Here is a 27749-nt window from a genome sequence, read left to right as displayed (position 1 = left end):
AAGTTTTCTATTCAATATTTAGGAAGGAAGGACATTTACAGCGCCACTGAAATGTACAAAAAAACCTCCATTTCTTTAGCTTATTTGTAAACGGAAGCAAAATACTAACACGTCATTTCCGGTGTTGAGGCCCCGCCCCCTGCGGACAGACCGCGGGTTTTTGAAAATAACGACGATCAGTCAGAAGAAGTTGATTCAGAAGAAGTTGAGTCAGAAGAAGTTCATCACGAGTTTTAAGACAAGTGAGTATCGCGTCCACATTTTAACTGATCAAATGTCCGTTTGTTAAGAAGGATGTTGCTTTTATTTGCCTCGTAAATAACGGAAACCCCGGCAAGCTAACTCAGAGCTAACTAGCATTAGCGGTAGCATGCTAATGTTTCCGGTTGAGTTTATAGGATAAAGCTAACTAGCTGTTTAGATATTATCCGTTAGCACCAGATGCTCATGACAACAGGGACATTAAATCACTCCGCAGGTTTATTATCGTTTAGAATTAACAACGTTACGTCACGAAACACCGTAAACTCTTCAAAACTGTCGTAACTGACCTCATCAGCTGTTCGTCGCCTTTAGTTTCTACATTTAATGTCTGATTTTATGACTCAAACTAACTTTTGTTCTTACTTGGTGAAAACATCAGTTTGATCTCTTGTTGTGTTTACAGCAGAACAAACATTCACATCACTCCTTATTAATAATTTGCTGCTTTATTTTACTTATCAAGTAAAACGTTGAAGTTCATGTTTCTTGTGTGAATAAATGATCAACTTCCCCTGAACAACCTTTAAAAACACGACATCTACGATGTTATCAAATACATGCAGGAAATGTAAAGTACATTTGATTAAAATGTGTTTTACATTTGATTAAAATGTGTTTTACATTTGATTAAAATGTATTTTACATTTGATTAAAATGCTCTGCAAAGTGAGAATTGTGTCCTTTAACGTCCGTCTGCTGCGTTTCACCACAGATCATGATGTCCATTACCGACCCGGACCTGAGCGATAAGTTCACAGGTGCTTTGGAGGAGATCCACAACAAACACCTTAAAGAATATGCCGACGTAATCGACGGCAGTACGGAGTTGTCTCAGACCCACAGACAGTTTGTGAAGTCAGCATTTGGTAAATTTCACTTATTCTGCGTCCCTTTATTTCCAGATGTAACGTGATCACCGGAGCTGTTTTTAAAAGCCTGTTCTCCTGCTACCTTCCTATTTAAATTGTTGTACTTTGGTATTATATTGTACTGTGTAGTACGTTTGACAGGTTGAGCTTCTCTCAGAACCTCAACAATTAAAAAACAATTCACACTAATTCAATTAAAACAAGTAAAAATAAAATTACAGATTAGAAAACCTTCTCCCATGAATGGTAGGTTGTTGAGCATGTTTTATGTCGTGACATTGTTTATGAGGGGAAAACTCAGATTTATTCAAGGCCTCTTTAAGGTCATTTTTAAACGAGCAGTTTGTAGGATTTCGTGGCATCTCGCAGACAAGCTGCAGATACACAACTGTTCTTAGATTCAGGTGATTATACTCAGATTAAAGTATTGTCCATTCATGTCGATAGATCCCACTAAATCTTACACACTGAACCTTTAAGATGCACTTTAAAGCCATTTTTTAAAACTCTTGACTTTTTATTATTCACAATTACTAATTATTTATGTAAAGGGAATAACACCACTTGAATAAATGTATGGAATTGTTTTTTTACTATGTGAATGTGTGAATGACTCCAAGATCATGAGTTTTTTTTGCAGTGTTTTCTACTTTAGCATAAAAGTAGAGTCACAGAGTTGCAGGGTTTGTTTTTGTAGTATTTTATGACACATAATGACTCAGCATATTTGGAGCGAGGACTTTGACTGTCATTCATATCCAGTTGTTTCAGTTAAGTTGTTTTTAATGCGAGATTTGGATGGTTATTTGTCATATTTCTGTTTTCTCTGGTGCAGATACATGTTCAAAGAAATTGAAGGATGATGAGATGCTGTTTGAGAGGACACAGACATTCAAGAAAGGTGAGTTAATATGCAACACAGCGTTATAAATGTGTGCCATCCTTCTCTGCTGAAGCTGTGTTTATATGTGCCATCAGTATTCCCATCTGTGTTCTTGTTCCAGTACGTTTGGGACAAGAGGGCAACAGGTTTTAATGCAGCTTCACTGTGTTTTGTTTGGATGTACTTGGACTGACGCTGTTTTTGTCCCCCAGACCTGGAACAAAAAAAGGTGTCAGTGAAGGAGACGCACCACGCCATATCTGAGATGTTGTCTGAGATTCAGGACAAGGAGATGCAGAAAGATGACATCATCCAGAAGATTGAGAAACTTAAAGCGGAACAAAACCAGAAACGAGAGTGTAAGGCGATATTTAAAAATGGAATTAACAGCATATCACAGAAGTTCATTTATGACTGGAGCATTGAGTCGTTTTGATAAATGACATGTTTCTTTATTTACTTTTTTCAGCAATCGAGTCTCAAAATAAAGCAAACAAAGCCAAACTGCGGAATCTCGGGAAATGTAGACAAGTCTTTCAGGATCATTTGGGGTTGGAGATACGAACAATCCTTGACAAAACACAAGTGGTCAAAGGTATGCCAAACTTTTCCATATGAAGTCTTTTCCTTGAGTCTCGTTTGTAACATCCAACACAGTTTTCATACATTAATCGTAATAAGTATGAAGATTTTGTGAGTTGTCGTTTTGTACGGCTCAGAGGGCTTCTTGCTTAAAGCTGGTTGGTTTTCAGTATAATGAGAAATATTCTTGTAGAATATCCTGGTAGGATTTCCACATCGTGTGTCCAAAGCAAAACATGATTACAGACAGAAAAGATGATGAATTCATGTCATGTGATGTACATGATGACGACAACACCAACCAAGCTAATTGATTTAGTGAGATAATTCGACAATACATTCTTTGTCGGGGATGTTGCACACTGTTACACAAGCAAGAGCCGTGGCTGTATGACACAGGATGTCACAAACACTTTCCATCTTTGTGAAACACACTTACTTCAAAAGTAAGTTTTTGAATATTGTTTGCATATTATCACAACTTGCCAACAGTGATGTTGAGTTAGATTTTTAAATATGTAAAACAGACATAAAAAAATTAACATTTCGTTTTAACTGAGATTATTTTTCAACTGCAGATCCCCCATATCATCTTAAAGGGTCATATTATAAGGTTATAGTCGGAGGTCTAAAAATATACTTACGGTATGTCTTATCTGCTTGACTTTGTCCTCTACTGCCAGCAGCTTTTTGTCCCCGTCAGGTTACTGCTGGGTAAATGAGCTCAAACGTTCGGATTTCATCACTTAATCATTCATTCAGGAAAATCAAGTCTGCTTCATGATAAACGAGTGAACTATGCTCAATAAAATGGGCATATTAACACATCATTTCCAACTGCAGTGTAATAAAATGGAGACTCTGCTCTGGTTGCACCCGTTGCCACGGTGAATCGTACTATCAAATCATCCACCCAGCCTTTTTTCCATCCACAGTGGAAACACTTAATTCAGACTGAGCATACTCACACTTGAATGAATTGAATGATCATTTGTGGTCTATTTCAGTGTTGGTCAACTCATACTGAGGTTGTAAAACCTACAAATGTGTTTGTTGTGCTTTTAAAGGTGAAAAGTTGCAGTTTGTTTTCCGGCACATCAACCCCGCTGATGAAGAGTGCGCCTACGTTGTCACGATGGGGATTAAAGAGAACGGATCGTACCAAGGTAAGTTCCCCACGCTGAAGTGCTATAGAGACCAAAACCAACAGTGCACCTATCGCTCCAAAAAGTTTTGTTTAAGCAGCCAAAGCCAGATAATTCATAGAACAGTCACATAATTGAATAAATAATATCACAAATTCAAATGGCATGGACAAAAATATTTGGTCTTCTACTGGTTGAGACTTCTACTTTTCTCATCCGGTGTTTTGGCCTCCTCCTTTTACAAACGTCTCCAGGTCTCATGTTTGGGTGGACTCACAGAGAGCCGGGTCAAACTGGGCCAACGTCCTCTCCTCATCCGTTCATGGTGCTTTTACATGTTACATTATCCCACAACCTGCGACTCAGTCCGAGCTCTCTGACATCGGGATGTCTGTTTGCCTGCAGATTACTTTGATAATCCTCTGATTTCATTGTGCGCTGCACACATTCAAAGCCCCCTGTGACAGAAGCAGCAAGGCAACCTAATAACTAACTAATCCAGGATTAACAAATCAATCCTCAAACTGTGCTCAAAGAAAGCAAATCAGCTGATTAAGAGGAAACTAGTTTGTCATGATCACAGCATGTGAGATGGAACAGGTCCAGGTTTTGGTCTTTTTAAAAAGAACATTAGACCTCGCCACTCTTATCTAGCAGCAAGCTTCGCAAATGGTTTTCATTATAGTTACAAACGTCTTCCATTTCTACAGTTGCGTCGAGTGACCCCGCGCTCGAGTGTTTGCCGGTCTTGGAAAGCCGGCTTCAGGAGACCAATAATTTACCAGCGTTCCTGGCAAATATCAGGAAGGAGTTTGTCTCGCTGACACGTCGCTAAGTTTGGAAGGTGGGAGCATTTATAAAAACAAAACATCCAAGTTCTTGCTGCAATGTGGACTGTTGAAAGAAAGGAGGATTACATGAATCCATCCGAGGAGGGATTACAGGTCTGCACACAAAACATCAACTGCTTTATCAAGAGAGGTCGTCATATTATATCATATTTGTTATATTCCATTTCTGGAATGATAAGGCCTCGCTGTCTTTTTACACATTCATATCCAGAAATAAGGGAAAAAAAGGTAACTGACCATCAACATATTGACGTAAACAGTTTTCATTTATTTAGTTAATCTTACAGTCGGTGAGGATATCACAGAAGAATCGCACTTTTATTTTCCTGGGCCCAGTTTTTGCTTCAATGTTAATCATGTTGTAATAAAGTTTGTGTTTATGAAATACTTGGTTGCTGACTTGTCTGTTCACAGTGTAGCAAAATGATGGACAAAAATAATTGTTTGGGTTTAAAAGTTCATTACAACATGAATCCTTTGAGCATTACAAAATACCGGTTAGCAGAAGAGCCTGTATTCAACTAAATGCTTGTTTCTATTATCCATTTTTAAAGCCATGAATGAAGTTGGGAAGTCCACACACAGAAATTTGTGTTTGCAGTGGATTCATTTCTGTTTAATTTTTGTCGCTGCTGAATTGAAGAATCTCTGATGTACAGTGAGTTTTCTGTTTTTGCTGTTCATCAGTCAGGCGTCAGACGACTTCACGCTGCTGAACACGGGCAGCTCTTCAACGTAGGTCGATGGGAAATGACCCGTCTGCCCGTTCAGTTTGCCAAACCACCAACCGTTTCCTTCCTTGGAGTAAATGTCCAGAAGATCTCCTGAGGAGCAAATCATTTGATCAGTTATCGGTCTTTACTGTTGTTTTGGATAAACTGCAGAGTTGCTACTTACCTTCTTTCAAAGCCAGTTCATCATCCTGATTGGGTGTGAAGTCGTAGAGGGCTTTGCATTTTCCTAAACTGCAAAACTCTGGTGTTTTTTGATCTGCTAGAAATTTTTCCAGATTTTATTTCCAGGTACATCTTCAGACATAATTAGTAATTAGAAATAAATTGCCGTGTTGACGCTCTGTAAACACATTACCTGGTCCTCTGTCGTCATGTGTGTGAGGTGGAGCTCCGTTAACGGTGCTGTCACACTCTGCAGCTTCACTTTCCTGTGCTGCAGTTGTAGAAGTGACCGGCTCAGAGGCGTCTGGTGGAGGCTCCACAGTCTGCTGTGTCCCAAACTGAGCTGGTCTTTTGTAAATGATGGAAGCTCTCAGTGACTGTCGGGATCTGGACGGCGTACTCCGGAGTTTGACTGGACGAGTCAGCTGAACGACACTATGTTCACAGTCCTGACAGAAAAAAATACTTTAGTTTATATTGTCTGTCTTTAGAAAAAGTTTCACAGGAAAATAAACATACAAATCTGCATGTGAACCGATATTAATACAATAACAAACTAGCAGCTATGATGCTGAAGACTCGTGTCACACCACTGATGGATGTGAAATACTGAGATTGAGTGTGAATTAAAACTAAGTTAGCAATTGAACAAAAATGTCAAATCCAAACGCAGACTGGATCAAATCTTCTGCAAGAACATTCTGGCTGAACATCTTTAATCCCAGGATGACAAATCTATACATGAAAGTGTTCTTTAACAGTATGAATATTTGCATATGTGAAAGCCTCGTGTTAAATAGAGTCCAACCAATACTGGATATTTGAGTCTGTTTCCAATATTACAAATGACAAAACTTCTGACTGATATATTAACCAAAATGTGCAAAGATATGAAGAAAGTAGGCAGGATATTTTAGTTTAATGATAAACTTTATCTTCCAAAATTACATGGAATAACAGTGTATTGAAACTGAGCTTCACTGGGAGTGTAATATTTGTAAATGCTGTCATGTGGGGATCTTCATCAATTCAGCAATTAAACAGTAATCAAAACAAGAATACTCAGCAATGAGCAGATGCATTTTCACACTTCTTTTATTGAGGGAAAAATCATTAACACCCTCGTTTACGCGCACCATCTGCCCATTATAACCAGTCCAGTGTTCCACTGTAGTTCCAGTGGATCTGCTTTAATTTGTTTTTCTAAGAGGCACTTGTGCAATATGCTGAGTAAGAGCTTTCCGTTTCCATCTATTCGAGGATTCAAAGGAGTTACACGGCAGTTACAAACCTTTCATCCTTTCTACTATATAATATACCAAGTCTGTCCTGAAGGTAAAAACATTTCTTTTACCTTATCTTTCCATTTGAAAATGCTGTCACTGAATCTGTGAAATGACTTTGGTTTCCCGTCTAATGCAGACAGGGACACGGAGAGTTTGTGGTGTGTCGCTTCGAGGAGATCCAGCTTTAGACAGCACTGTAAGTAACAGAACACATAAGTGAACACCTGACACACTAATTTATGTTGAATTTAATGCCGCTGTCCATCCTGCTCACACGGACACGACTCACCTCATCCAGCTGCTGTTCAGTTTCCTCCAGGTTCTTTTGGTTTGAGAAAGATGGATTTTCCGAGTACGTTTTCATCAGTTTTTCAATTCCTACAACAAGAGGATTAGTTGGGAAGACACGGAGACATAATGAACCGTCCAAACATTTCTTAAAAGATATTTCACAGAACTTGCCTTCACTGTCTTTCTTTGTTTTGGTAATATTGTTCTCCAGACGCTCAACTTTGAGCTTAATGGCTTCTCTTCTTCTGTCTTTGTCCATCAGGGATTTGCTGTCTTCCTCCTGAACAAAGTTATCAGGAATTTATCAAATCACATCAGTAATTGGAGTTTAAAATCTGGTATTGATGGTGTTTGTATTAAAACTGCATGATATTTGGTGCTGTGGTCTGAAATGGGACTAATTCATAGTGTTCCTGGAAATCTTACATGTATGCCACCGTTACTGTTGCACTGGACTCTGCATATTCATATCCAGCACATAGATTTAATAAATCAGGAAAATCCTGTTGAGATGATCATATTCTCAAGGGAGACCATAGTAGCATCTGATCCATTAAACGTACGATACAACAATACACAGTTCAGGATTCATGTCAGCCCCTTATACAAAATAATAAGCACATCTTTGTATCTGCGGTGTACAGAGACTCCTCAGAGGACTGAGTTGGTCTTTGAAAGGTGACTCACTGAGTGAGTCTGGCCTGCAGGAAAAAACTCCTTAAAATTCAACAGCAGATTCTCAGCAAAGAAAAAAAGAAGACTTACAAAATAGTCAGCCATCAAAAACTCTGCTTTGTTCTCTTCAACTGTGTTGCGGTTTTCCTCCAACAGAGTTTGTATGTCTTTGTCCATGTCCACTCTTTGGACTGCCTGCTCTATTTGTCTCTGGCCCTGGAAAGTAGCACAAGTGCACACAGGTAATAGCACCCTTAAAGTGATTAGTGGTGTACTTGTGAGCAGGATGGGAGGTCAGGGTGTCTCACATGTTTGAGGGTCTGCTCAAAGCTGGACATGTGGAGGGTGTATCTGCTCAAAATGTTGCACAGGACTTCGATTCGCTGTTTCTCCAGCTCCTGTACAATCTGGAAAAAGCAGAAAGTACCAATAGTGTCTTTGTGCCATTAGATGTGTATTCAGACAGACTGCTGACCAGCTCGTTTCCTCTGTGGTGCGTCATACCCAACATATCACCTGGCATCTAAAGCTGAAGTGAAATTAAAATAAAAGCACGAGGGAAAATGATGTCGTGTCTGGAAAGACGGCACATTAAGTGAATTATGTTTGAGCCGGCAGCCTGATATTTCCCCTCCTGCTGCTCTTCTGTGTTACATGCTGATCAAAGACAATATGGCATGAAATAATGAGTTAAGTAAAAACAGTGCTTGAGTTGGTAAATGGACCAAGTGCTTGTAGATTTTTCTGCAACCAAACACTCACTGGTTTAACTCTTGTTACAGATGAGGTGCTCTTGAGCAAGACACAGCCCTGTTGAATCACAGAGAGCCACTCTTGATAAGAGGAACAGCTGAATGCCCACAACGAGGAGGAAAGTGAAATCATTTCCTCACCTGGTAGCAGTTTTTCAATGTGTTTTCCCACTTGAGTCTCATCTGATGACCCTCCATGTTCATATTAAAGTACTCTTCATCCACCCGCGCCTGCAGCTCGGCTGACTTAGTCAACCTGTTCAGCATCTGTTGTCAAGAGGGAAACAACAATCTTTAGTGATCACGCTCAGCTTTCCCAGCAGGTACTCTGAGGATAGTTTCATGTACCTTTTGTTTTTCTTTCTCAGTGCAGATGTGTTTGTTGTTTTCAACAAAGTTGAACAGAGCCTCATGTTCTCTTGTTAGTCCAAATAATTTCTTTTTTATCTGTTGTACAAAATAGGAAACACAAGAAATCACATGAAGAAATTATTAGTGTAACAAAATTATACAGGTACATTAAATAAGATTGCATTTAGCCCTTTATTATGTTGTGAAGAAGGGTGGATATGATTTAAAATATAACATTCATTATGCCTTTTGGTAGTTTGTTTTTCACTTGTGATGTTTGACTTTGAAGAAAAGAATTATAAAAGTAGTTGAGCTATTTTTAAAACCACTTTGAAAAGGTGCATCAGAAATATATCTTCCACTGGAGGGAATGACTCAGTAAACCACACAGAAGATGTGACCGGGTTTAAAGTTTACTGAACTCCTATATAATAACTGATTATTAACTTAAATATTTTTTATTTGATCTATATTTACTGGAATCTGTAACTTTTCAACTTTCACTTCATTAATGCTTCTTTATGTAAATGTAGACTACAGGGTATTTCTTACTGATGTTATTTTGTATGAAAGGTTATAAAGCCAATGAAGCATTACGTTGCTTTCTGTCACCATAATCAGCAAGCAGTGTGGTTATGGCTGGTCATAATATCTCCGTGACAACACCAGACTTTATAACCTGCTATCAAATTCTAAATTCCTAGAATCCTTCAGTGTTTTTCAACTTGTATTGTCTTGTACCTGTTTAAACACAACATAATGCATTATTAAACCTAATATTGACCCTGGTGATACATTATGCATGCGTTGTAATGCATAATGCAGGTATCTATAATACAGTACTGTAAGGGCCAAACTAGAAAGATTACTAAATGTGATTCATTAGTTTACAGCCAAACAAACTTTTTATGGATTTAGGATTCGGCGGCTCCACCAGAGTTCCCATCACAGCATGTTTATAACACGTTTTCATTCCTTGAATGGAGGAAGGTTCTTTACCTTGAGTTGCTCGCTCCAGTTGACAGTCACAAGTTTTCCAGTTCGTTCAACGACAGTGTCAAACTATCAAAACAGAAAAAGTGCAAGACACATTTTAATATGAGTGGAAGCTAAAACAGAAATATATTGACGGAGAGAGAAAGAATAAATGACATACAGGCCTCTTCCTCTTACTCTGCTCATCTAAGACTTGTCGTATTTCCAGGATCACTTCCTGCTGAAACGCATTTCCTAATGATCTGAAATGAGATCATCACACTAGAAATCTCCCTCACATTTGTTTCATGTGTGTGTTGGCTCAGTCGTGAGGTGAACTCAGGTTGAAAATCGTACCTGTGGGCGTCCGCTCTGGAGTACATCTCGTCTGACACATGACACCAGGCGCTGTAGGTGGAACTGCGTGGGCAGCCGGCATGAAAAGGTTAGAGCTGTGGGCTAAGTGGCCGGACACCTGCCTGTGTTTTCATCACCTCTAATGTGCTGGGTGCATGTTATTTCCCATGATACCATTATTTCTGCATACCATTTGTCAGTTAGTCCCCAGGAAGAGCTCATGTTCACACAACAGACCAAAGGCAGAGCCAATTAAACATTCAGCGGTGTGTCCCTTACTTGTTTGACATTCCTTTGGAGGCTCTGATGAGTTTGCCAGCTTGTTTCTGGAGGCCTTTAGCGTACGTAAGTTCCAGCTCTGCCCTATAAAACAGAAAAAGGTTGAAGCGTGAGATGACAAGTCAAACGTAACTCCAACAGAAAGTCAAACAGTTTCTAAATCTAACTACTGAACCTACCTTTGCTGAAATACTGTCATAAGTTCTTTGCAGAAATACTCCCCATTTTTGGAATATATCTTCACGTTTTGATAGAGCTGGTTATACTGAAAGACAGCGAGGAATACTCCATGAAATTGTGACTGAAAAAACTGAGTTCAAACCGGTACAAAGTTGTGATTGTGATAGTTGTCCAATCTGTCCAACAGTGACGTCCATATTACAATCGTCTTCGTGTATTTTCAAAATAAACACTGCCCTCATTTTAAAATAAGGAATACTCACGGAGCAGGCGCCGAAAGGATCCTTCATCTTAAGACTGCGGCTGTTTGTTGACTTTGCACCTGGAACTTTGACCACCTTCCTCCCAAACTCACTCATGCGGAAGTCACCTGAACTTTTACCACTGCACTTTACAAAGGAAAATTCCAGTGAGAGGAGAAAAAAAAAAAAAAAAAAAAAGGAGCTACAAGTATAAACTCAAACTAGAGAGCAAGTCAATCTGCCACAGGTGTAAAGACGGGAAAAGATATAAACTGGAGTGTATTCAGGTCTATTCATGATTTTAGCCAATCATCAGCTAAAAAAAACTATATGACAAAACCAGTGTTGCTTCATGTCAGTTTGAGACACTGAACATACCGAGTGCCACTTTCTCATAAGTCACCTTTTAGAAAGAGTTTATAAGATAAGTAATTTAGTAATGATTAATACATATTTTACAATACTCATTAGACCATGTGTAAGGCAATGAATAAGAACAACTTTAGGGTTGTCAGGTCAGTTATACATGTTGGAAACACTAAAGATATGCAGCATTTCTCTGGAGAACTATCATGTAAAGGCACAATGCCAAAATAAAAAAATATTGAAATAATGTTCATCTATTAGATACTCACTAGTGCCCATCATATCTGAAGCTGTTCAAGTGTTGTAAAGTTGTAAGAGTAAGTTGTAAATGAATAGCTTTTGGTGCAGTGATGTAGTCCAACCACTTTTTTTTTTTACAGCCTTTCATCCCTCAAAGTTCCTCTTATTTTTATAATAATAATAAATCAAGCATTAGTCACTCATTGATAAAGCCATTACTTACTTCTTACAAACCACATCTAGAAGATGCCTTAATGGAAATCATCAATGCAGTAAAGAGATATTTGGAACTCACCAAACAGGAATCTTCAGTTCATAGTAAATGAGTTATTCAGTGACTGCAGCAGGTTGCATGTCTGAGCAGCAGTTGGAGGTGAATAGATGTCGATTATGTATTTTTAAAGGACACTGCAGAAGAATATGAGCGTGCATGACTCTCATTAGCTCCTCTTCTGCCACAGACAGTTAAACTTATGTAACAATTATAACGACTAGTCAATTAATCGATCAGTTGATCGACAGAAATCTCGAGCTATAATGATGGTAGATTATTAGAAAATTAATAGAAATAGTTAGAATTCTTAAATGTGAATATTTTTTTGTTTCCTTTAGTCCTCCTTTCAGGCAGCCCTAGTTATGTGGTGTGTTTCACCCATTAGGCTACCAGGAAACCCCTCTTACTGATTCAACTTATTCAACAGACCAACACATATTTGCAACCGTCATGTTTTTTTTATTTAATAATTCAAACAACTCGTGTCTGCCTCATAAGAGGACCGTTGGCCGTTAATGTAATGCTTACCAGAAATGTACCAGAATACTTCAATAGGGGCCTTGAGCCATATCCGATGCACAAACTTAATACTGTTGTTGACATCTCATATACAGTTTGAGTGGAGAATGTTTGGAGTTCAAAATGTGAGTAAATTTCACAACCGTTTGTGAGTGAAGACAAACTTAATCACCGTTCTGGCAAATCTTTGGGGGTGTAGCATTAAACGTAAACCCAGGTCTTCAGCATTTTACTAACACTCGTTTTAATGATGTGTGATGTGGGAAGAAAACAGGTGCTGTTCAAGATTGTCAAGACAACTCTGACATCAATGTAGAAAAGATGTCTGACTACAACCTGTAAACATATTTATAAAATAATAAATAACATAGAAAGACACAAACATAGGAGAAAACTCACCCCCAGTATGCCAGACCACCGGATGTTAAAGTAGCATGCTTACACCATCGAGCAGAATGCTTTCATTCATTGGCTAAACAGAGTCGATTGTACTGATAGGAGAGCTTTGATGTTTCACTGAGTGCAGTTTGATGCAAATATTTAGATGAAGACAGTAAATTGCTCCAAGAAATTAGTAATGAATTAATAACAAAACTGCATTCACATAAATCTATCAAGAACTTCCAGGCAGGTGATGTTGTTCATGTCTCCACCATACACTCAAATACACACACACACACACACACACACACACACACGCACACACACACACACACACACACACACACACACACACACACACACACACACACACACACACACACACACACACACACACACACACACTGATAAATGGATGGTGTCTGTAGCATGGCTCCACTGTTCTGATATCTAACTTGGTCAGTGTTCGTCAGGATATAGCGCTCCCGTCGCGTAGCCGTTGGTTCCGTGATTTTTGTTGGTCCCGTTGGTGGCGCTGTTGTGGTGCTTCTGATTGGGTGGTGGGCTGTCGTCCTCGTCAGAGCTGGACTCGATGTCGCTGCGGTCATTTTTAGACACCTGCAGTAATAAAAAAGAAAAAGGATGGCTGGAGATTACAATTTTTCCATTAAAATTCTTATTTGTCTCATTATCTGTGGCAGCCATGCAGGACGATGTTACAAACGGGTTTTGCATATGGAAACAGGAAGTGGTCTTCTCATCAGTATGGGCAAAAAGCCATGAAATCTATTTGCAAACATGGAGACTTCTGATTGCCTGTTTGGTTTTCAAAAATGGCAGAAAATGTCCGTTGCAATTTCTCAGAGCCTCTTACAGCTTTTTGTATCTTCATAAAAGTCCAAAACAGAGATGTTCAGTGGAAAAACTGGAACCAGTGTTGATAACCAAAATTTTGGCGAGTAGTTTTTCAACGATGAAATAATCTATCTGACGCACCGTAGCTCGACTCCAGCAGACTCACTCACAGCTTCACTTTTGTTTTTCTGTAATTATCGTCTGGAAACCTTGTTAACATGAACGTTCGGTCATGATGTTGAACGACGTTGAAGTCGAGTGTTTTTTCTCTGAATGTAGTTGCAGCTGTGGGAGAGTTTTACGGTGGTTGATGCCGATTGGTTGAAAGCTGCTCCATTCGTTTTGAAATTAAGCTTACATGCATCTATTAAAAACTGGACAAAAAGTGGTGGACTGATCAGATGAAGGATTTTATCACAACTGGTGCAACTCCATTTGAACAGCTAAAAGTAGAATCATTAGGTTCAAGCTGATTGACAATCCAAACTTTAACAAAGACAATCGATGACATGGCTGCTAGAGATACGAGGCAAAACAAAATGTAGGACAGCATGTCGATGGAGCCGTCACCCTTTAATGCTACTTACATGTAGTGGATTCCATTTTCCCACCTTTGAGGGTTGCAGGTTAGCAAAGAGAATAAAGGGAAAGTTAAAAGCGGCTACTGAAAACACTACACAGTATTTATAGATGCAATAGCAGCAAAACACCCTATTATGCAACAGCAGGTATAAATGGAAGGATTATGCAAAGGGACTGGAAAGAGGAGCTGAGTGTAGTGACTCACCTTTCCTTTGGAGATGGCTCTGCATGCTGTCTTCACTATGAGGTAGGACCAGAAGGAGTGGAGAAGCTGCAGCAGCATCAGGAGCAGATTGAAGACCCACCAGGATGGGTAGGGCCCTACGACCTCCCAACTCTCAAACAAAGTGGTATTTAAAATCCTTCCATAGCAACAGAGGGAGAGAAAGAGATAATTAACTTGGATAAAATTCATGAGAAATCCACAAGGAATAAATCACTTAGTGCGGAGGAACTATATGCTCTGATGGTGCAGATACACAAAGGCAGACAAGCCAGAGGTGAGAAATGAGGCAGGCTCAGCTTCAGCTTTGTTTTTCATGGCACACCTGGTCTTTAACAGTGTGTTTGTAGCATAAACAGATGTGTGTATATGAAATAGCATTTTGTTTATAGCTCAATATATGGGCAGCAATAAAACTTAAACCTGCTAATAGAGAAGAAATAGCAGCGTGTCGCCTGACTTTACGTGACATACAATCAAAATTTCAAGGATGAGTTAAATTTATCCCCGGGGCAACTCTCTGAATCATCCTCCAGTTACAGAAGCCATGGCAACAGCTTTACAGTAATGACAACTTTAATACCAGCGTGGTGGGGGCTGACTAAACTGTAGTGTTGGATCATCGTCTTACAGTGAGAACAGTGGGGTCCTGGATGAAAGCTTAAAAAATGCCCTAAATGCTGCAGGCAGATCCAAAAACCTCTGATTTTCTCAAATGCTTTTTTGCAGAAAGACTTTAATCATCAAAAACAACAAACTTGAGTCTCGAGGCTCAAAATAGGATTTTTTTTTTTGTGCTGATCAACAATCGATGGTGTCTTGAATAAAAAGCAGATAACTGCAGCCGCCTGATAGTGAAAGGCCCGATAATGCTGCTGCTGAGGACTGCGTGTTTTCTGGTCTGCACACTTTCAAGGGCTGAAATTGATTTGTGGTCTGAAAACGTAACCAGAAAAGCCCTTTATACTGTCATCGGTATCCCACAGTTACTGTAATTTCACTTTTAAATGTTAAGCAAATATTTATACCTGCTTCCACTCTCACTTCAGAAATTTGGATAAATTTGCTATAACCTGAAATACTCAATAAATTCAAGGTAAATATAAAACCTAAAAGTAACACATTTACAAGTGGAAATCTCGGATGATTTGACCATCTAGTAAACTCTAAACACTATTTGCAACACTAAAATAACAACCATTATGATGTGCTTTTCATTTGCTGTATTGTTTTGCTTTCTTTGAGAGGTTAAAGCTGTTGTATCCATAGTAACTATTACTTAGCAACAAAATTCACAGAGATCTGTCTGAACTGCAAATCGTTGTGGAAGAAGAAAGGAAACAAAGGCAGTGATATTTTCATGGCGCTGAAATGCTTTTTCAGGGCTGAACTGCTGAAATGTGCTGCACAGTTGTTGTTTTGAACTGTTTCACGGCCTCTCAGCCTGAGAGCGACCGGCTAACACTTCTGCACTGAGGTCAGCCATCAGAAGGATGCTAGCTATGGTACACAGGACAGGGAACAGCACTTACCAGATGGGGTAAACTCCCAGCCTGGAACTTATGAAGAGAATTGCAAACATTGCAAACAGTAGGTTGCACAGTATCTGACATTTGGCGTAGTTGGCCATCTTGGCAGCCTGGGTTATGAAAAAAAAAAAATAAAAAAAAATTAAGTGTTTCAAATATTTCCAACAATATAGTTATTAAAAAGCTTTAGTTTCCAGTATTTCTAGCATACACACACATTTTTGGAACATTTCTGGCTCTGCTTCAGCACACTGAATATGAAATAAAATGGTTGATAGTAGATTGAAGTACTGAGCCTCAGTGTTAGTTTGTGTAGGTTTACATCGATGTGGAAAGAGCTGCGCCAGTGCCCAAAGTTATGGGCAGTATTGGACCAACACATGCTCCAACCCGTACGACGATATGCAGTTTTCACTCGTCTTTAACATTTTCCAGCCGTTGTCGTCACGGTAACAGTGGACGCATTTTTAAAAAGCTGTCACGGCTCAGAAACGGTAAGCAAACAGAAATCTCCTGCACCCAAAGTATCCAACATTTCACCCAACCAGCTTCTTCCAAACAATGAAAACCTCACGTTATATAAGCGTCATCTTAACTGCTCCAGTTCTCCAGGACATCAGATGGTCATCATTTATACAACCACTGAAGGTTGTTTGACTTTCAAACGTAACTGTGGCCCGTAATGAGCTGTTTACACCAAAGATCTATGGGGTGTTTTTCTTGGGACGGTCTCCAGTGGGCAGAAAAAAAAAGTCTAACAATACCATCATATGTTCTATTTTGTGGAAAATCTTCCACCCACAGACACCAGCAGACACTTTGTTGTTCTTCTCCAGTAATTCTTTCGCCTTCGCTGCAGGCATCTTCAGGTTTTGCTTGTTGTCGGTCTGCTGAAGGCAGAGGTAGAGACCGAGTGGTAGAAACCAGCAATAATTCATCAGCCCATGTGACTTTGCTCCGAAACTCTGTTGGTTTCTTTTTGTGTGTTTGTGAACTGCAACCCGGCCTTTCTGTTTTTTCGGGGTTTGAATCTTGTGGTGAAGTGTCTGTTCAACGCGTACACCTTCATCCTGAAGAGTTCTCTTGACTTGCAGTGCTGTCATAAAGGAGTTGTTCTTCACCATGCAAAAGATCTTCTGTCATCCACATCTGCTCCGCAGTCTACTCGGTTGCTGTCTTCTCCACGTGCACCTCCTTGTTCTGGCTCTCAATCAATGTGCTCTTTTGTGCATAAACTTACATTAAAGGACACACAGCTTCCATTTAGTAGATAAATTCTTTTTGACGCTTGAATTTCGGTTGGGTTAAAAGTGCTCTATTGCACACATCTTTTAATATTGACGTAAACCCACTCAAGCTGAAGTATTTTGCACTTTAATGTAGTTTCCAGCTATTTATTTCAGATTGAATGTGCTGAAGAACAAAAGCCTGAGGAACAAAAATGGGTAACTGTCTCGTTAAGTCATGACAGAAATATAGAGAAATATAATGCAGCAATATACAGTTAAAATCATGATGTAAAAATGTGCAACACAAGTGCAACATTGAAAGAAAAAGTCTATAATATAAGAACTGTGTTCAAATGTAGAGAAAGAGAAGAATGAGCATGTTCATTTCAAACTGTCCACCCACAGACCATCCTCACCTCTATCATGACGTCGGCTGCATCATGGAGACACATGACCAGAGTTCCCACTCGAGCCATGTTGTTCACGTAGGAAAATATGATGAGGGAGATTGTTGCCACGTGGTGCAGGAACATGATCAGGAAATCCTGGGGACACAGTTGACAAGGACAATTTTAAACTACAGAAAGTACTTTTAAAACGTCACCTATCACCACTTATACAAATAAAAGTAGTAAATACACCCTCAGTGTCCGAGCATGTATGGACACCGTACTGCTGTAGTGTTGTCGAAGTAGCGTCTTGTGTGTTACTCCTCATCAAACGGTGATAAAATGATCTACAAATACTTGTAAATTAGAAGTAGAGGAACATTCACTTTCTTCAAATAAGTAAACAAAGCTGTATCACAGTGTGAAGGACTCCATGTAACGTGTCATGATACAAGTGTTTTTTGATAAAAGGAAGCAAAAAAACCAAACAAGCTCCTTCCCTGGAAATCAAAACTAAAGGACAGCTCAACGTGAACAGCGATTACTGCTGATGCTAAACAATGAAAATATGACGGTTAAGCAGAGGTCCCTTTTTGGTGAGCCAATCGGTTTGGGATAGCCTTGGATAGAGCTCCAGGTGAAGAAGGCTGCAGACGGGGGGAAGCACGCCTCCAGAAAATCTTTAGCTTCTGAAATGTCTCAGGACGGCAGCTCAAAGCAGCCAGAACCGGTCCAGAACGGCGAGTGAATGAAAGGGAATATGAGAAGGAAGAGTAATGATGCAAGATACAGAATGGAAGCAAGGCAAGAGTGTGCAAGGGGGAACATACTGGAATTGGCAGGGGATGCAGAGGACCTCCTCAGTGTAGTGCTGTGCATGAAAAAACTGAAAGGAGAAACAAAAACAGACAACATGCCAACAGTCAACAAAGAGATGACAGAGTGAAGGCATACACAGCACGGCATCATGGGAGCTGCTGTGGGTGGAGTGTGTTGTGGAGAGGGCGGAGCTGAGGTTGGACGGGAGACAGGAGTGAGGTCACGGCTGAAAGGCATGCAAACGGATCAATAATGAACCAAAAGTGTTTTACGTAAAAAAAAAAATAGATGAAATGGGATGAAGTCGGCCAAAGACCATTATGAATGTTTAGACGAACTAATACTGAATTTTAGTTCGTACAAACACGGACCAAGCTGGACCTTTAAAACCATATTAATAGCACAATAAGCGAAGAGTATGTCGAGTAGAAAGTTTCTTTGTTATGAATATAAAGTTCATGAGACCTGCTTTATCTTGGTTAAAGTGGATGTTACAGTCTGCTGGTTAATACATAACTCATGTTTTTTGAAAGGCGTGATTTATGACTCGTGTGACTTGCAGTCATTCCTACCTTTCTCCTGATGTCTGTGAATTGGGAAAAGAGTAACGACAGGTAGAAAGACAGCTCCAGTATATAGTAGTAATGGATGTCCACGGTCAGTGGCTGCATGAACACATAAAGCAGCGGGGTTAAAATAGATATTTGAGAAGTAATAACTTTGTCAATGCTGTATCAGGATTACTGATGATGTGTTTACCTGGTAAGGGTAGTTGTACCAGCACTCTTTAGTGTTCCACAACCAAGGAGTCTGCAGAAAACAAAAACAGGGACTCGTCATCATTTTCAACCTTTTAACAAATAAAACTACATTATATTCTGGAATGCAAAATATTGTAAAACTATGACTGAGTTTATAGAGATAAGATGTTATAGTAGAGAATGTAGAGAGAAAACCATTCTCATGAAGAAAAGAAGTCCAAGGCTTTGTCATTGTGGCCTAAGTTTATTAAATAATCGTTGAATACTTCATTTCAGTACACGTTCTGCTAAATCCTGAATGATGACGATAACATGAGAAGAGAAATGGTAACTGTGATACTAAAAAATGTGTTATAAGCAAACAGTGACCCATCACCGTGACTACGTTTACGTCTCCTCTCCAGACCTGCTCTATTAATAAATCCCACAGAGGCAGCGGCGCCTGCCAGGGAGGGAACTATTTTCACTTGCTTTGTCATGCGACTTCTGTCTCTGAGAATTCTTCCCCGAGTCCGTCTCAATGAGAGCTGTGTTTGTGTTCGTTTACGTGTTTTCATAAATGTAAGAAATAGGCTATATTAAACCGTCTCAGACACATATTTCAGGGATATTTAGTTAACTGACCCGTCACCATGAATTCCTCAGTAACCTCAGTGCCTGCTGGAATTTGTAGCCTTCTAAACCAGGACAGTGTTTTTTACTGGGAGTACTGGGATGCTCTGATCACCTCAGTCCTTCAACTACACACTGCTTTTTACAAACAGGCACACTGGTGCAACTCTTCAAAGGTAATAAGCACTTTGAAAAGGAGACGTTTAGTATGAGAATGTTCAATATGAATATAGCATTGGCGTTATGTTTGTTAGACAGGTTACAATGCTGTAGTTAGTATTAGTGGCTGAAACTCATTTTTACTCTGAGCTAGTGCCAGAACACAGTGGATATCGGATGACATCCTCCCGATGGGTATGGAAGCTCAATCCCAGTACTTTAGTTCATTGTTTGGTAAAACAAGCTGCCATTCGGTAATTATTCTGCCCTACAAAGCAAAAAAACAAACAATAACTACATATTTGGTCAAACTGGAGTTATCGCCTGAATTAAAAATTCGTAGTAATTGAGTTTGTTATATTTCACAGATAATAAAAAATTCATGTGATTTTATTTGATGAAGCTACCTTTAAATCATATATTTAAATGTCTTTAACTGAGCATACATTTATTAAATTAAATGTAATTTGTTTAAATGAGCCAGAAAACTGCAATAAGAACATATTTTGTTTGTGCATGCTGAGTTTTTACCTGCAGCCTTTAAATGAAAAGGCACAGAGCTGTAAGTAGTTTTAGGTTTTGTGTTATATCATTTAAGAGCATACAATAAACATTTTCTAACTTATATCTGTTACACAATTTGGATAAAATCCCTTAAACTTGAATCGCTTTCGTAGCTTCATCTCACTTATTACCAGGGATTTTTCTTTAATCGTACCATTATTAGACGGCCCCAATGATAGTCGCCTACATATGAAAACTGACTTCCAGCAGTATTAAGGAAATACTAATTATTGCAGAATGCCACATACGACACGAAACCCTGATTTAATAGATGCTCTTATTCACAATTGGGAGCATTTGCATTTGTCTGTTACCTCTGATTTCCTTGAAAGATACTTACGAACTATGTTTTATGACAAATATCTTTTATAAAATTAGTTGCCTACATTTGAATATCCATTTTACCTCCAAAATCTCTGAACCTCACCGTATCGTCGTATTTTAATTTTAAGTTATAACTTCAGGCCAATACTACTTTGTGATTAAGAAACTTACCTTTTTAAGGAAACGCACTCCATAGGTGAATATGTAAAGATAAAATGTAAATCTCCACCTGAAATAAATAAAATAACATAATTAATATAAACATAACAATTGACAACTTTACCTTTAAGCAAATAAGCTTTCATTAATTTGCAACCGTAACTTTTTTTTGGGGCCATAACTTTAACAATCGTGGGGGTAATGGAGGTGGATTTAGTGGATTTGGTCGGTCACGTCTGGAGGAATCCTACCTTGAAATTGCAAGTGTGAAATACAGTAGACCTCAGCTGTGCAGTGGATTTGTAATTATTTCCATTTACTCCTTTTTTCTTTTCCCAAAGTGATTTCTCTTTTTTTCCAGAATCAAAAAGAGGCTCTATGCTTTAATTTTGGATTCATGATAATTGATGAGAGAGAGAGTGGTGTTTTAATCAAAGCAGTTTCTATGCAGCTGCTTAATATCCTGAAGTCATACAACTACGATTCATCCCAAAGTACAAACATTACCAGAGGACATCTAAATGAATACAACTTGTGCTGTGTACTAGCTGTGGAGTTCTGTCTCTTGGTGCGACACACTGTGCAGCCGTCACGCCTCTAATCAGAAATTTGAAGTGTTGTGAGTTCCTCTCACTTTCCCAATTCTGCAGTCTGGTGAATCAGTGAGAACAGTGGAGAGGAGCCGAGGACACTCACTCTGTCCAGTCCCAACCCTCCTTCCTGTGTGCGTTACACAACCCGGCACATCATTTACAGCCACACAACGGTCGGGAAAGTGATCATGAGGTCTGACTCTCAGCTGATGGGGAAGAAACTTCAGCTGACACATCAGTGATCAAAGACTTGCCGAGCACGCAGATGTGAATTTATACGCTACTCATATCAGTCAGCATGTGGGAGGAAGGATTTAAGACGTGCAGGCTCCTGTCCACATAACTGTGGACGTTGCATTAGACAAAATCATGTGTCTTTCAGCCTGGGACTCTCCTCACCTGGACCATCACAACACACACACACACACACACACACACACACACACACACACACACACACACACACACACACACACACACACACACACACACACACACAGTATATGCAGTATGTTTACAGCTGAAGCCATCACACAGTTGAAGGTTTGATCTGTGTGTTTCCAGATGGAGAGAAGGACTGTGTGCAATTTACACACAGAACAGCAGCAATGACTCGAATCATAATTTTGTATTTCCTGGCATGTCATTGTGATCTCGCAGTAGACTTATTAACCGAAGTGCCTTTCTGCCCAGCTGTTGGAGTGAGGTCATCGGGCTGTAAGACACCGGCAGCTTCATCAGAGCTCTTAAGAACGTTGTATTTTTAGCAAAATTTTAAAAACAAATCTTTGATTTTAGGGAATATCACAACTTTTTTGTGCACGTCAGGACGTCAAGTGAAGTTATTAAAGGGAATTTTTAGAAATGTGAATAAGATTTGTAGTAGTGGCATTCTGCAAACGTGACAATGAAAATACTGTTTATCATCTTCAGCCTATACTTTATAATATCCACTGTGGTTACTGTAGAATAGACAGAAGCCGAAATGCAAAGATATGTGTACATGTACATGTATGTGTATCGTATTAATATTTGATACACTTGCGACCTTCATCAATTCAAACAGAGAAACAAAACGAAGCTTGCTTTCTGTGACGTGGAAGAAAACATCCAGCGATGGTGTGACAGAAGCTGAACAACCTGCCATGTGAGACACGCTTCTGCATACTTTAAAACTTGTGCAGCGTGGTTGTTCCAGCTGACCTCAAATCAAGCAGTGTGACAGCCACGGCCCTCGAAATCAACACGAAACCTCAGAAAGAGCACAGCTTGTCACTGACGGCTTCGGTGTGGATATTTGCTCAAGATGTTCAGGTGTGTGTCTTCAATAAAGATGAGAGAAATAATCAGCATGCTAACACGTGGCCAGCGGAAGCCGTCGTGAACTGCTTTTTGTGCTCGATCAACAGTATTGTAAAACCAAATTACCTGGACGAGTCTACCTGGCACACAGTGAAGACGGTTGCATGGCAACTGCTTCATCAAGCCCGCAAGAGGGTTTATCAAGTGCTGTTGAATCGCCGCTATGTACATGTGCAATCACAATGACTCACGACGGCTCCCCTTCAACAGATTATATTCTGAAGTCAGACAGATTGTTTTTTGTCGTTGTGAGTTACGCTTTTTCAAATTCAGAGTTGGTAATGACGGGTTATAAACAAAGGTGACAGGATTTTCATTTAATCATTTCAGAGCTGCTGTTCATTTACTGCATTCAATATAACAGCAGCTAATTAATCAGTGCTGGATAACAGCAATTCTGTTCATCTTTTATGATAAACTTGTTCCGTAAACAACCTATAAACTAGTTTATAGACACAAAAAGAGTGAGCTTATGTAATGGGCTATAAAACATGCACCATCCTTTCATAATTGCTTAATCATACATCAATAAATTGGTCACAACATCTGATTAAACTGTGGACAGATCCCCTGTTCACTATTCAACCAAATGTACCTGTTTAATTCGGGACAATGCTTGAGGGAGGAAATAATTGTTGGGGGGGGAATTTAATTCAATCAAAACCGTAGTAATGAGGATGGCTTTATTCTGCATGTCGTGCCCAGTGTTGGAATAAAATAATAAAAAGCAGGCCATGCTGGCTGATTTAATTTAACTCTGTCACTTCTCACAGCTGGATGCAACTGTTTGTGTTCATATAGTTCAACATGAAGCAACAAGGAGCCATGAAGCATTTTCAAAGTTCAACTGTGAGGAAGCCTTGTTCTCTCTCTCCATTTAATCAGCAGTAACACGTCTGTTAGTCTTCAGGCAGTAATCGCTGAGCCTTCTGCGTTTTTATATTTGTCTACTTGTTTGAATTACTAGCTTTGATTTGAATTTGCCCAAATTAAAATGCTTGTTAACAGTTAGTTATTTTAACGTGGAGCCAAAAGATGGCGAGTAATCTTCGGAAAGAAGCGGGTGTGGTTGTCCTCTCGGGAGCGTCTCATCTCTCAGATGTCCTATAAACATCTGCTGAGCACCAACGTGCTCATTACCTGTCAGCTCGGTGTCTGACGAGCTGCTTCTGGGGAGGTGTGTTGGTTGAAGGGTATGAAAATCATACACCTACACATCGGTTAGAGGAAGAGCAGTAATGAGGATAATTGTAGTCTCAGCATCTATTATTGGTGTATTTCTGTGGAGTTTAAATACATATTAATTTTTAAGCATTCAATCAAATTTGATCTTTGGAAGTTAAGACAAGGATAGAGAAATTAAGACACCAAGAGGGCATTAACAGTCCAGAAAATAGAAATGAGATGTTTTTAGTTATAAAATTTGAAGAGAACTGAAGCGAAGCATAATTGAAATGACCACCCACCTTTTAAAAACTTTTAAAAAGGAATAGATTAATATTTTCTGCTTTTTTAATTTTTTTTTGCCAGATTGGCTGTTCACCTGTTTCGAGTGTTTGTGGTGAGCTGAGCTCACCGACTAGTGGTGGCAGCTTCATATCCAGCATACAGAAATGAAAGTAGTCGTTAATCTTCTCATCTAACTCTTAAAAATTAAGGGGATTAAGTTAAGAATTAGTGCATTTCTAAAAAGCTGAAGAAGATCCATTGCCCATGGTTGTAATATATACTGTTACTAAAGGAAGTACTTGTAACTTATAAGAGAGTTTAGTTAAAACTCATTTCCTTTTAGCGGAGCTGCTGAGGCCGTGGAAGCGTGCTCGGCCGCTGCCTGTCCGAACCAACAACTGGAGACAGGAACGGCTCCACGGTACAAACACCCGTCTTAAATCATCACGAGGGCTCCTGAGTTATTTCCCATTTGTTTCTATTTCTCAAAGAGTTCAGTTTTTGTACTTTCTGGCTAAAACAAAATCAATACTTGAACTTGTTTGGATGCTTGTTCTGCTGTGTATCTGGGAGAAAAAGAGAGTCAGTGACAATAGCTGGTAAACAGACTGCATGCAGAGTCTTCATTATTTCCAGACCGAATGTGTCTGCTGCTACCTACTCTGCGTTTGCATAATGAACAGAACAGACAACAGATCAGCCGTCCTGACGACCGACAGACAAAGAGTGCTATCAGTGTGCAGCAGCTGTGCATGAGGGCTTAATTAGAGCACAATCCCTGCTGGAAGGACCGAAGCCAGCTCCGCTCGGAGAACTGCACTGTCGGCAACGGACACACATCCTGGACGAACTGGTGAAGCCCGACGTCGTCTATTATGCCGAATGCAAGTAACAGCTTTGGCACATTTGTTGCTTAAACAGAGGGAATGCCAGCTGAGCATGTTCATACATACTTCCAGAGGAGTACGAGTGTTTTGGTGTGTAGGAGAAAGCATGTTTTGTGTTTCAGATTCCTCTCTGAGGCTGCAGCAGGAGTCCAGCGGTCTCATCAGTCGTGAGTGAGCAGCAGCTTCGGGCGGATCGGCGGATGTGAAGCTCTCTGTGGCTCCAACTGCCAGATTTGCTCCGCTGGTGTCGGACATGACTCTGCTCTGACAGTGACACTCGCTCGTTGGCCTTTAGCATCCCACTGCTAAGTAACTACAATCTCCCTGATGACATGCTTTGCTGCAGATTATCCAGGTCTCTATTACAGACCGAGTGGGTTCGTTGATTTGCATCGGGACACATTTAACTACGATCCCACAGCAGTGCCGGCGTTCATGTAGCTTCTTTACAAGTCATTTCATTTACAGTGACGGTGATCAAAAACTGCAGTGGCAGCAGATGAGCAGCTGAAGGACCATATCAACATTGCTGCTTCTTTTTTTGTTGATAATTAATTGGTTAATCAACATGGAATCAATTAGCCTCTACTTTGAGAATTAATTGATTGTTTTAGCATTTAAAAACAAAAAAAACCTGGTGTCAGTTTGCTGATTTTAAAGGTCATTTTTCTCGACAGCCTATTTACATGAACGCCTCCATTTACTTAAGTTGTTTTTGTGAAGCCACAAAGTTGACTTTCACTTCCATGTGGTATGAAAAGGAACTTGCAGAAACACAAAACTTGTTCAGATGAAGTTATTTATCATTCCTGATGCAACGATGCAGCCTATTTGAATACGTCTGCCCTCGCAACACCTGCACGACCGAGCCATGATAAAGTATGATGGCACATGTAAAGCAGCTATGACGGTCACAGTAAAGGATTACTCAGGCAACGTGAAACCCTGTACCTTAGTTGATGCTGCACAAACTTCAATTCTACTACAAGCAGAGAAAAAAATGGCTTAAATCTATGTTGGGAATGTGTTTGACGTGTGAAATGCAGTTTGTCTTACATGCTTTCACAGAATCTGGCCAGAGTGCTGGGCTTCTCCTGGTTGCGCCGTTGTCTGAACCAACGCTGGATGGTCCGCACATCCCAGTCCAGCTGCTTGGACAGGCCCTCCAACCTCCTCTCATCTGGGTGCTGCAAGAAAAGAAAAAACGCCCCGTATGTGAGACGTATCTTCCATTGAGGTGCATATTAGTAGAGGGATGACAGCACAGTCGATAATACGTGTACTACCTTGGTTATAGCAGTGAAAACCTTCTCCAGGATGGCGTTGGGTTGTGCTTTCTGAGGCCCGTTGGCCTGGATCTTCAGGCCCATGGCACACGGTCTTGCAATGAACCTGCGAAGAACAGACAACAGTCAAACCAAACACAGCGCCGGTTCTTTGTTTGCTTATATTCAGGGATCAGACACACGGGGAAGTTACCTGCAGCTGGACACGTGCGTTTGTTTGTTCTTCTTTTGTTCTGCTTGGACGTGACCACAAGAGCTCTAACAGGTTGTCACGAGGAACAACATTTGTGTTTGAATTGTTGGAGTTTAGTGTCCACGTAGAATAAAAGAAGAACGATAATAATTTAATCTTATATCTGAAAACTTCTGGTCACAGTTGGTAATACACTTAGAGCTTCCTTATTTGGCAAAGTGTGATGGGGAAATACACAAATGGCTGCGGAAGTAATGGAGTGGATATATAAACTAATAGTAGGTCTATATAATGTATACATTCTCTTACAGATTTCCAACATCAGTAGTTTAAACATGAGGGCTTGTTTCCCAGATGAGCTCCACTGTTCTGTGTGAGGCTCCTGACCCACATACTGGATGACCGTCATGGCTGTGAGCCTTACTGTACACACATGATTGTGCAATAAGAGTCAGAGACGGTGATGCAACATGCAACACAGCACAACTGGAGCAGGAGTCCGAACAAAGCAACGCTCAGGTCAGTTAAAGGGAGTCTGGTCTCAGCGAGAGGCTTTGTTCACATCTGAGTTTGAGCTGAGAGGACAGTTTAGCTGGATTGGCCAGGTACCGTGGTACCACGGTACAACCGGTGCAACCGGTACCACATGGTACCAGGTACCATGTGGTACCGTGGTACTTGTGTGCACTGACAGATGCATCAAATGCAGACAGCGCGTAACGCTGCAGGCCTGCAGAAAGAAGGATGATCAACCGTGGTGATTTGTGGGCCAACCGGATAAGATGCCATTGTTCAGGCAGCAGACTGACAAACATGGACAGCGGGGCGTGCTGCATCATTCACCGGAATATTTCAACGACATCACAAACCGTATCACAGCCACCTGGACAACAAGGCACGTGCCTTAGACCCACCTTTCGAAAACCAGCCGTATCATAAAGATGCAGAACGCGAGAGGACATGCCAGATAGAGATCCTCGGCTTGCGGGAACGTTGCCTCATCTGTGTTTTTTAAGTCAGCCCAGGTTACATTATGGGGGAGCCAGAACCTCTCGTTCCAGAACCACGCCAAAATACCGGCCATCTCCCTGCAGCAGACACACCGGGACCGGGTCG

The 27749-nt window shown here is 40.2% G+C and overlaps 3 protein-coding genes across 5 annotated transcripts; 1 reads left to right on the top strand and 2 right to left on the bottom strand.

Moving 5' to 3' along the window:
- The first annotated feature begins 154 nt into the window (after window positions 1-154).
- spc25 (SPC25 component of NDC80 kinetochore complex) lies at window positions 155-4850 on the top strand. Its single transcript, XM_069153769.1, has 7 exons — window positions 155-242; window positions 977-1130; window positions 1969-2034; window positions 2229-2375; window positions 2486-2611; window positions 3666-3764; window positions 4454-4850. The coding sequence occupies exons 2-7, from the start codon at window positions 980-982 to the stop codon at window positions 4576-4578; spliced, it is 714 nt and encodes a 237-aa protein (XP_069009870.1). The 5' UTR covers window positions 155-242; window positions 977-979; the 3' UTR covers window positions 4579-4850.
- On the bottom strand, window positions 4842-12097 carry nostrin (nitric oxide synthase trafficking). 2 transcript variants are annotated; one of them, XM_069153761.1, is made up of 16 exons: window positions 10900-12097; window positions 10636-10721; window positions 10457-10540; window positions 10178-10240; window positions 10002-10083; window positions 9845-9907; window positions 8843-8941; window positions 8636-8761; window positions 8051-8149; window positions 7833-7958; window positions 7239-7347; window positions 7066-7154; window positions 6845-6970; window positions 5684-5939; window positions 5492-5587; window positions 4842-5418 (listed from the first exon to the last, which is right to left on the bottom strand). In XM_069153761.1, exons 1-16 carry the CDS (start codon window positions 10993-10995, stop codon window positions 5282-5284), a joined length of 1737 nt encoding a protein of 578 aa, XP_069009862.1. In that variant the 5' UTR covers window positions 10996-12097; the 3' UTR covers window positions 4842-5281. The 2 variants fall into 2 exon arrangements, with proteins under 2 accessions (XP_069009862.1, XP_069009863.1); XM_069153762.1 differs by having other exon boundaries at window positions 5492-5584.
- A 99-nt stretch (window positions 12098-12196) lies between these two features.
- On the bottom strand, window positions 12197-27720 carry cers6 (ceramide synthase 6). 2 transcript variants are annotated; one of them, XM_069153767.1, is made up of 11 exons: window positions 27548-27720; window positions 26441-26546; window positions 26211-26341; window positions 20876-20933; window positions 19044-19094; window positions 18857-18949; window positions 17493-17621; window positions 15851-15957; window positions 14301-14457; window positions 14101-14124; window positions 12197-13276 (listed from the first exon to the last, which is right to left on the bottom strand). In XM_069153767.1, the coding sequence occupies exons 1-11, from the start codon at window positions 27715-27717 to the stop codon at window positions 13118-13120; spliced, it is 1185 nt and encodes a 394-aa protein (XP_069009868.1). In that variant the 5' UTR covers window positions 27718-27720; the 3' UTR covers window positions 12197-13117. The 2 variants fall into 2 exon arrangements, with proteins under 2 accessions (XP_069009868.1, XP_069009869.1); XM_069153768.1 differs by lacking the exon at window positions 14101-14124.
- Between the last annotated feature and the right edge of the window lie 29 nt (window positions 27721-27749).

This window comes from Embiotoca jacksoni, unplaced genomic scaffold (assembly GCF_022577435.1).
Source record: "Embiotoca jacksoni isolate LCO1_2020_lvr unplaced genomic scaffold, fEmbJac1.0.p SCAF_2, whole genome shotgun sequence".
Lineage (NCBI taxonomy): Eukaryota > Metazoa > Chordata > Actinopteri > Embiotocidae > Embiotoca > Embiotoca jacksoni.
This window is presented reverse-complemented; position numbering and strand designations above follow the sequence as displayed.

Bases quoted from the DNA above. Each gene is read 5' to 3' on its own strand.
- spc25 (XM_069153769.1), top strand. From the start codon at position 980: ATGATGTCCATTACCGACCCGGACCTGAGCGATAAGTTCACAGGTGCT. The intron at 2,376-2,485 runs GTAAGGCGATAT...TACTTTTTTCAG, and splicing joins ACAAAACCAGAAACGAGAGT to CAATCGAGTCTCAAAATAAA. The intron at 3,765-4,453 runs GTAAGTTCCCCA...CCATTTCTACAG, and splicing joins AGAGAACGGATCGTACCAAG to TTGCGTCGAGTGACCCCGCG.
- cers6 (XM_069153767.1), bottom strand. From the start codon at position 27,717: ATGGCCGGTATTTTGGCGTGGTTCTGGAACGAGAGGTTCTGGCTCCCC. The intron at 19,095-20,875 runs GTAAGTTTCTTA...TGTTTTCTGCAG, and splicing joins GAGTGCGTTTCCTTAAAAAG to ACTCCTTGGTTGTGGAACAC. The intron at 15,958-17,492 runs GTGAGGATGGTC...TTCATAACCCAG, and splicing joins CAGCCGACGTCATGATAGAG to GCTGCCAAGATGGCCAACTA.
- nostrin (XM_069153761.1), bottom strand. From the start codon at position 10,995: ATGAGTGAGTTTGGGAGGAAGGTGGTCAAAGTTCCAGGTGCAAAGTCA. The intron at 10,722-10,899 runs GTGAGTATTCCT...GCTGTCTTTCAG, and splicing joins ATCCTTTCGGCGCCTGCTCC to TATAACCAGCTCTATCAAAA. The intron at 9,908-10,001 runs GTATGTCATTTA...CTGTTTTGATAG, and splicing joins AGAGTAAGAGGAAGAGGCCT to TTTGACACTGTCGTTGAACG.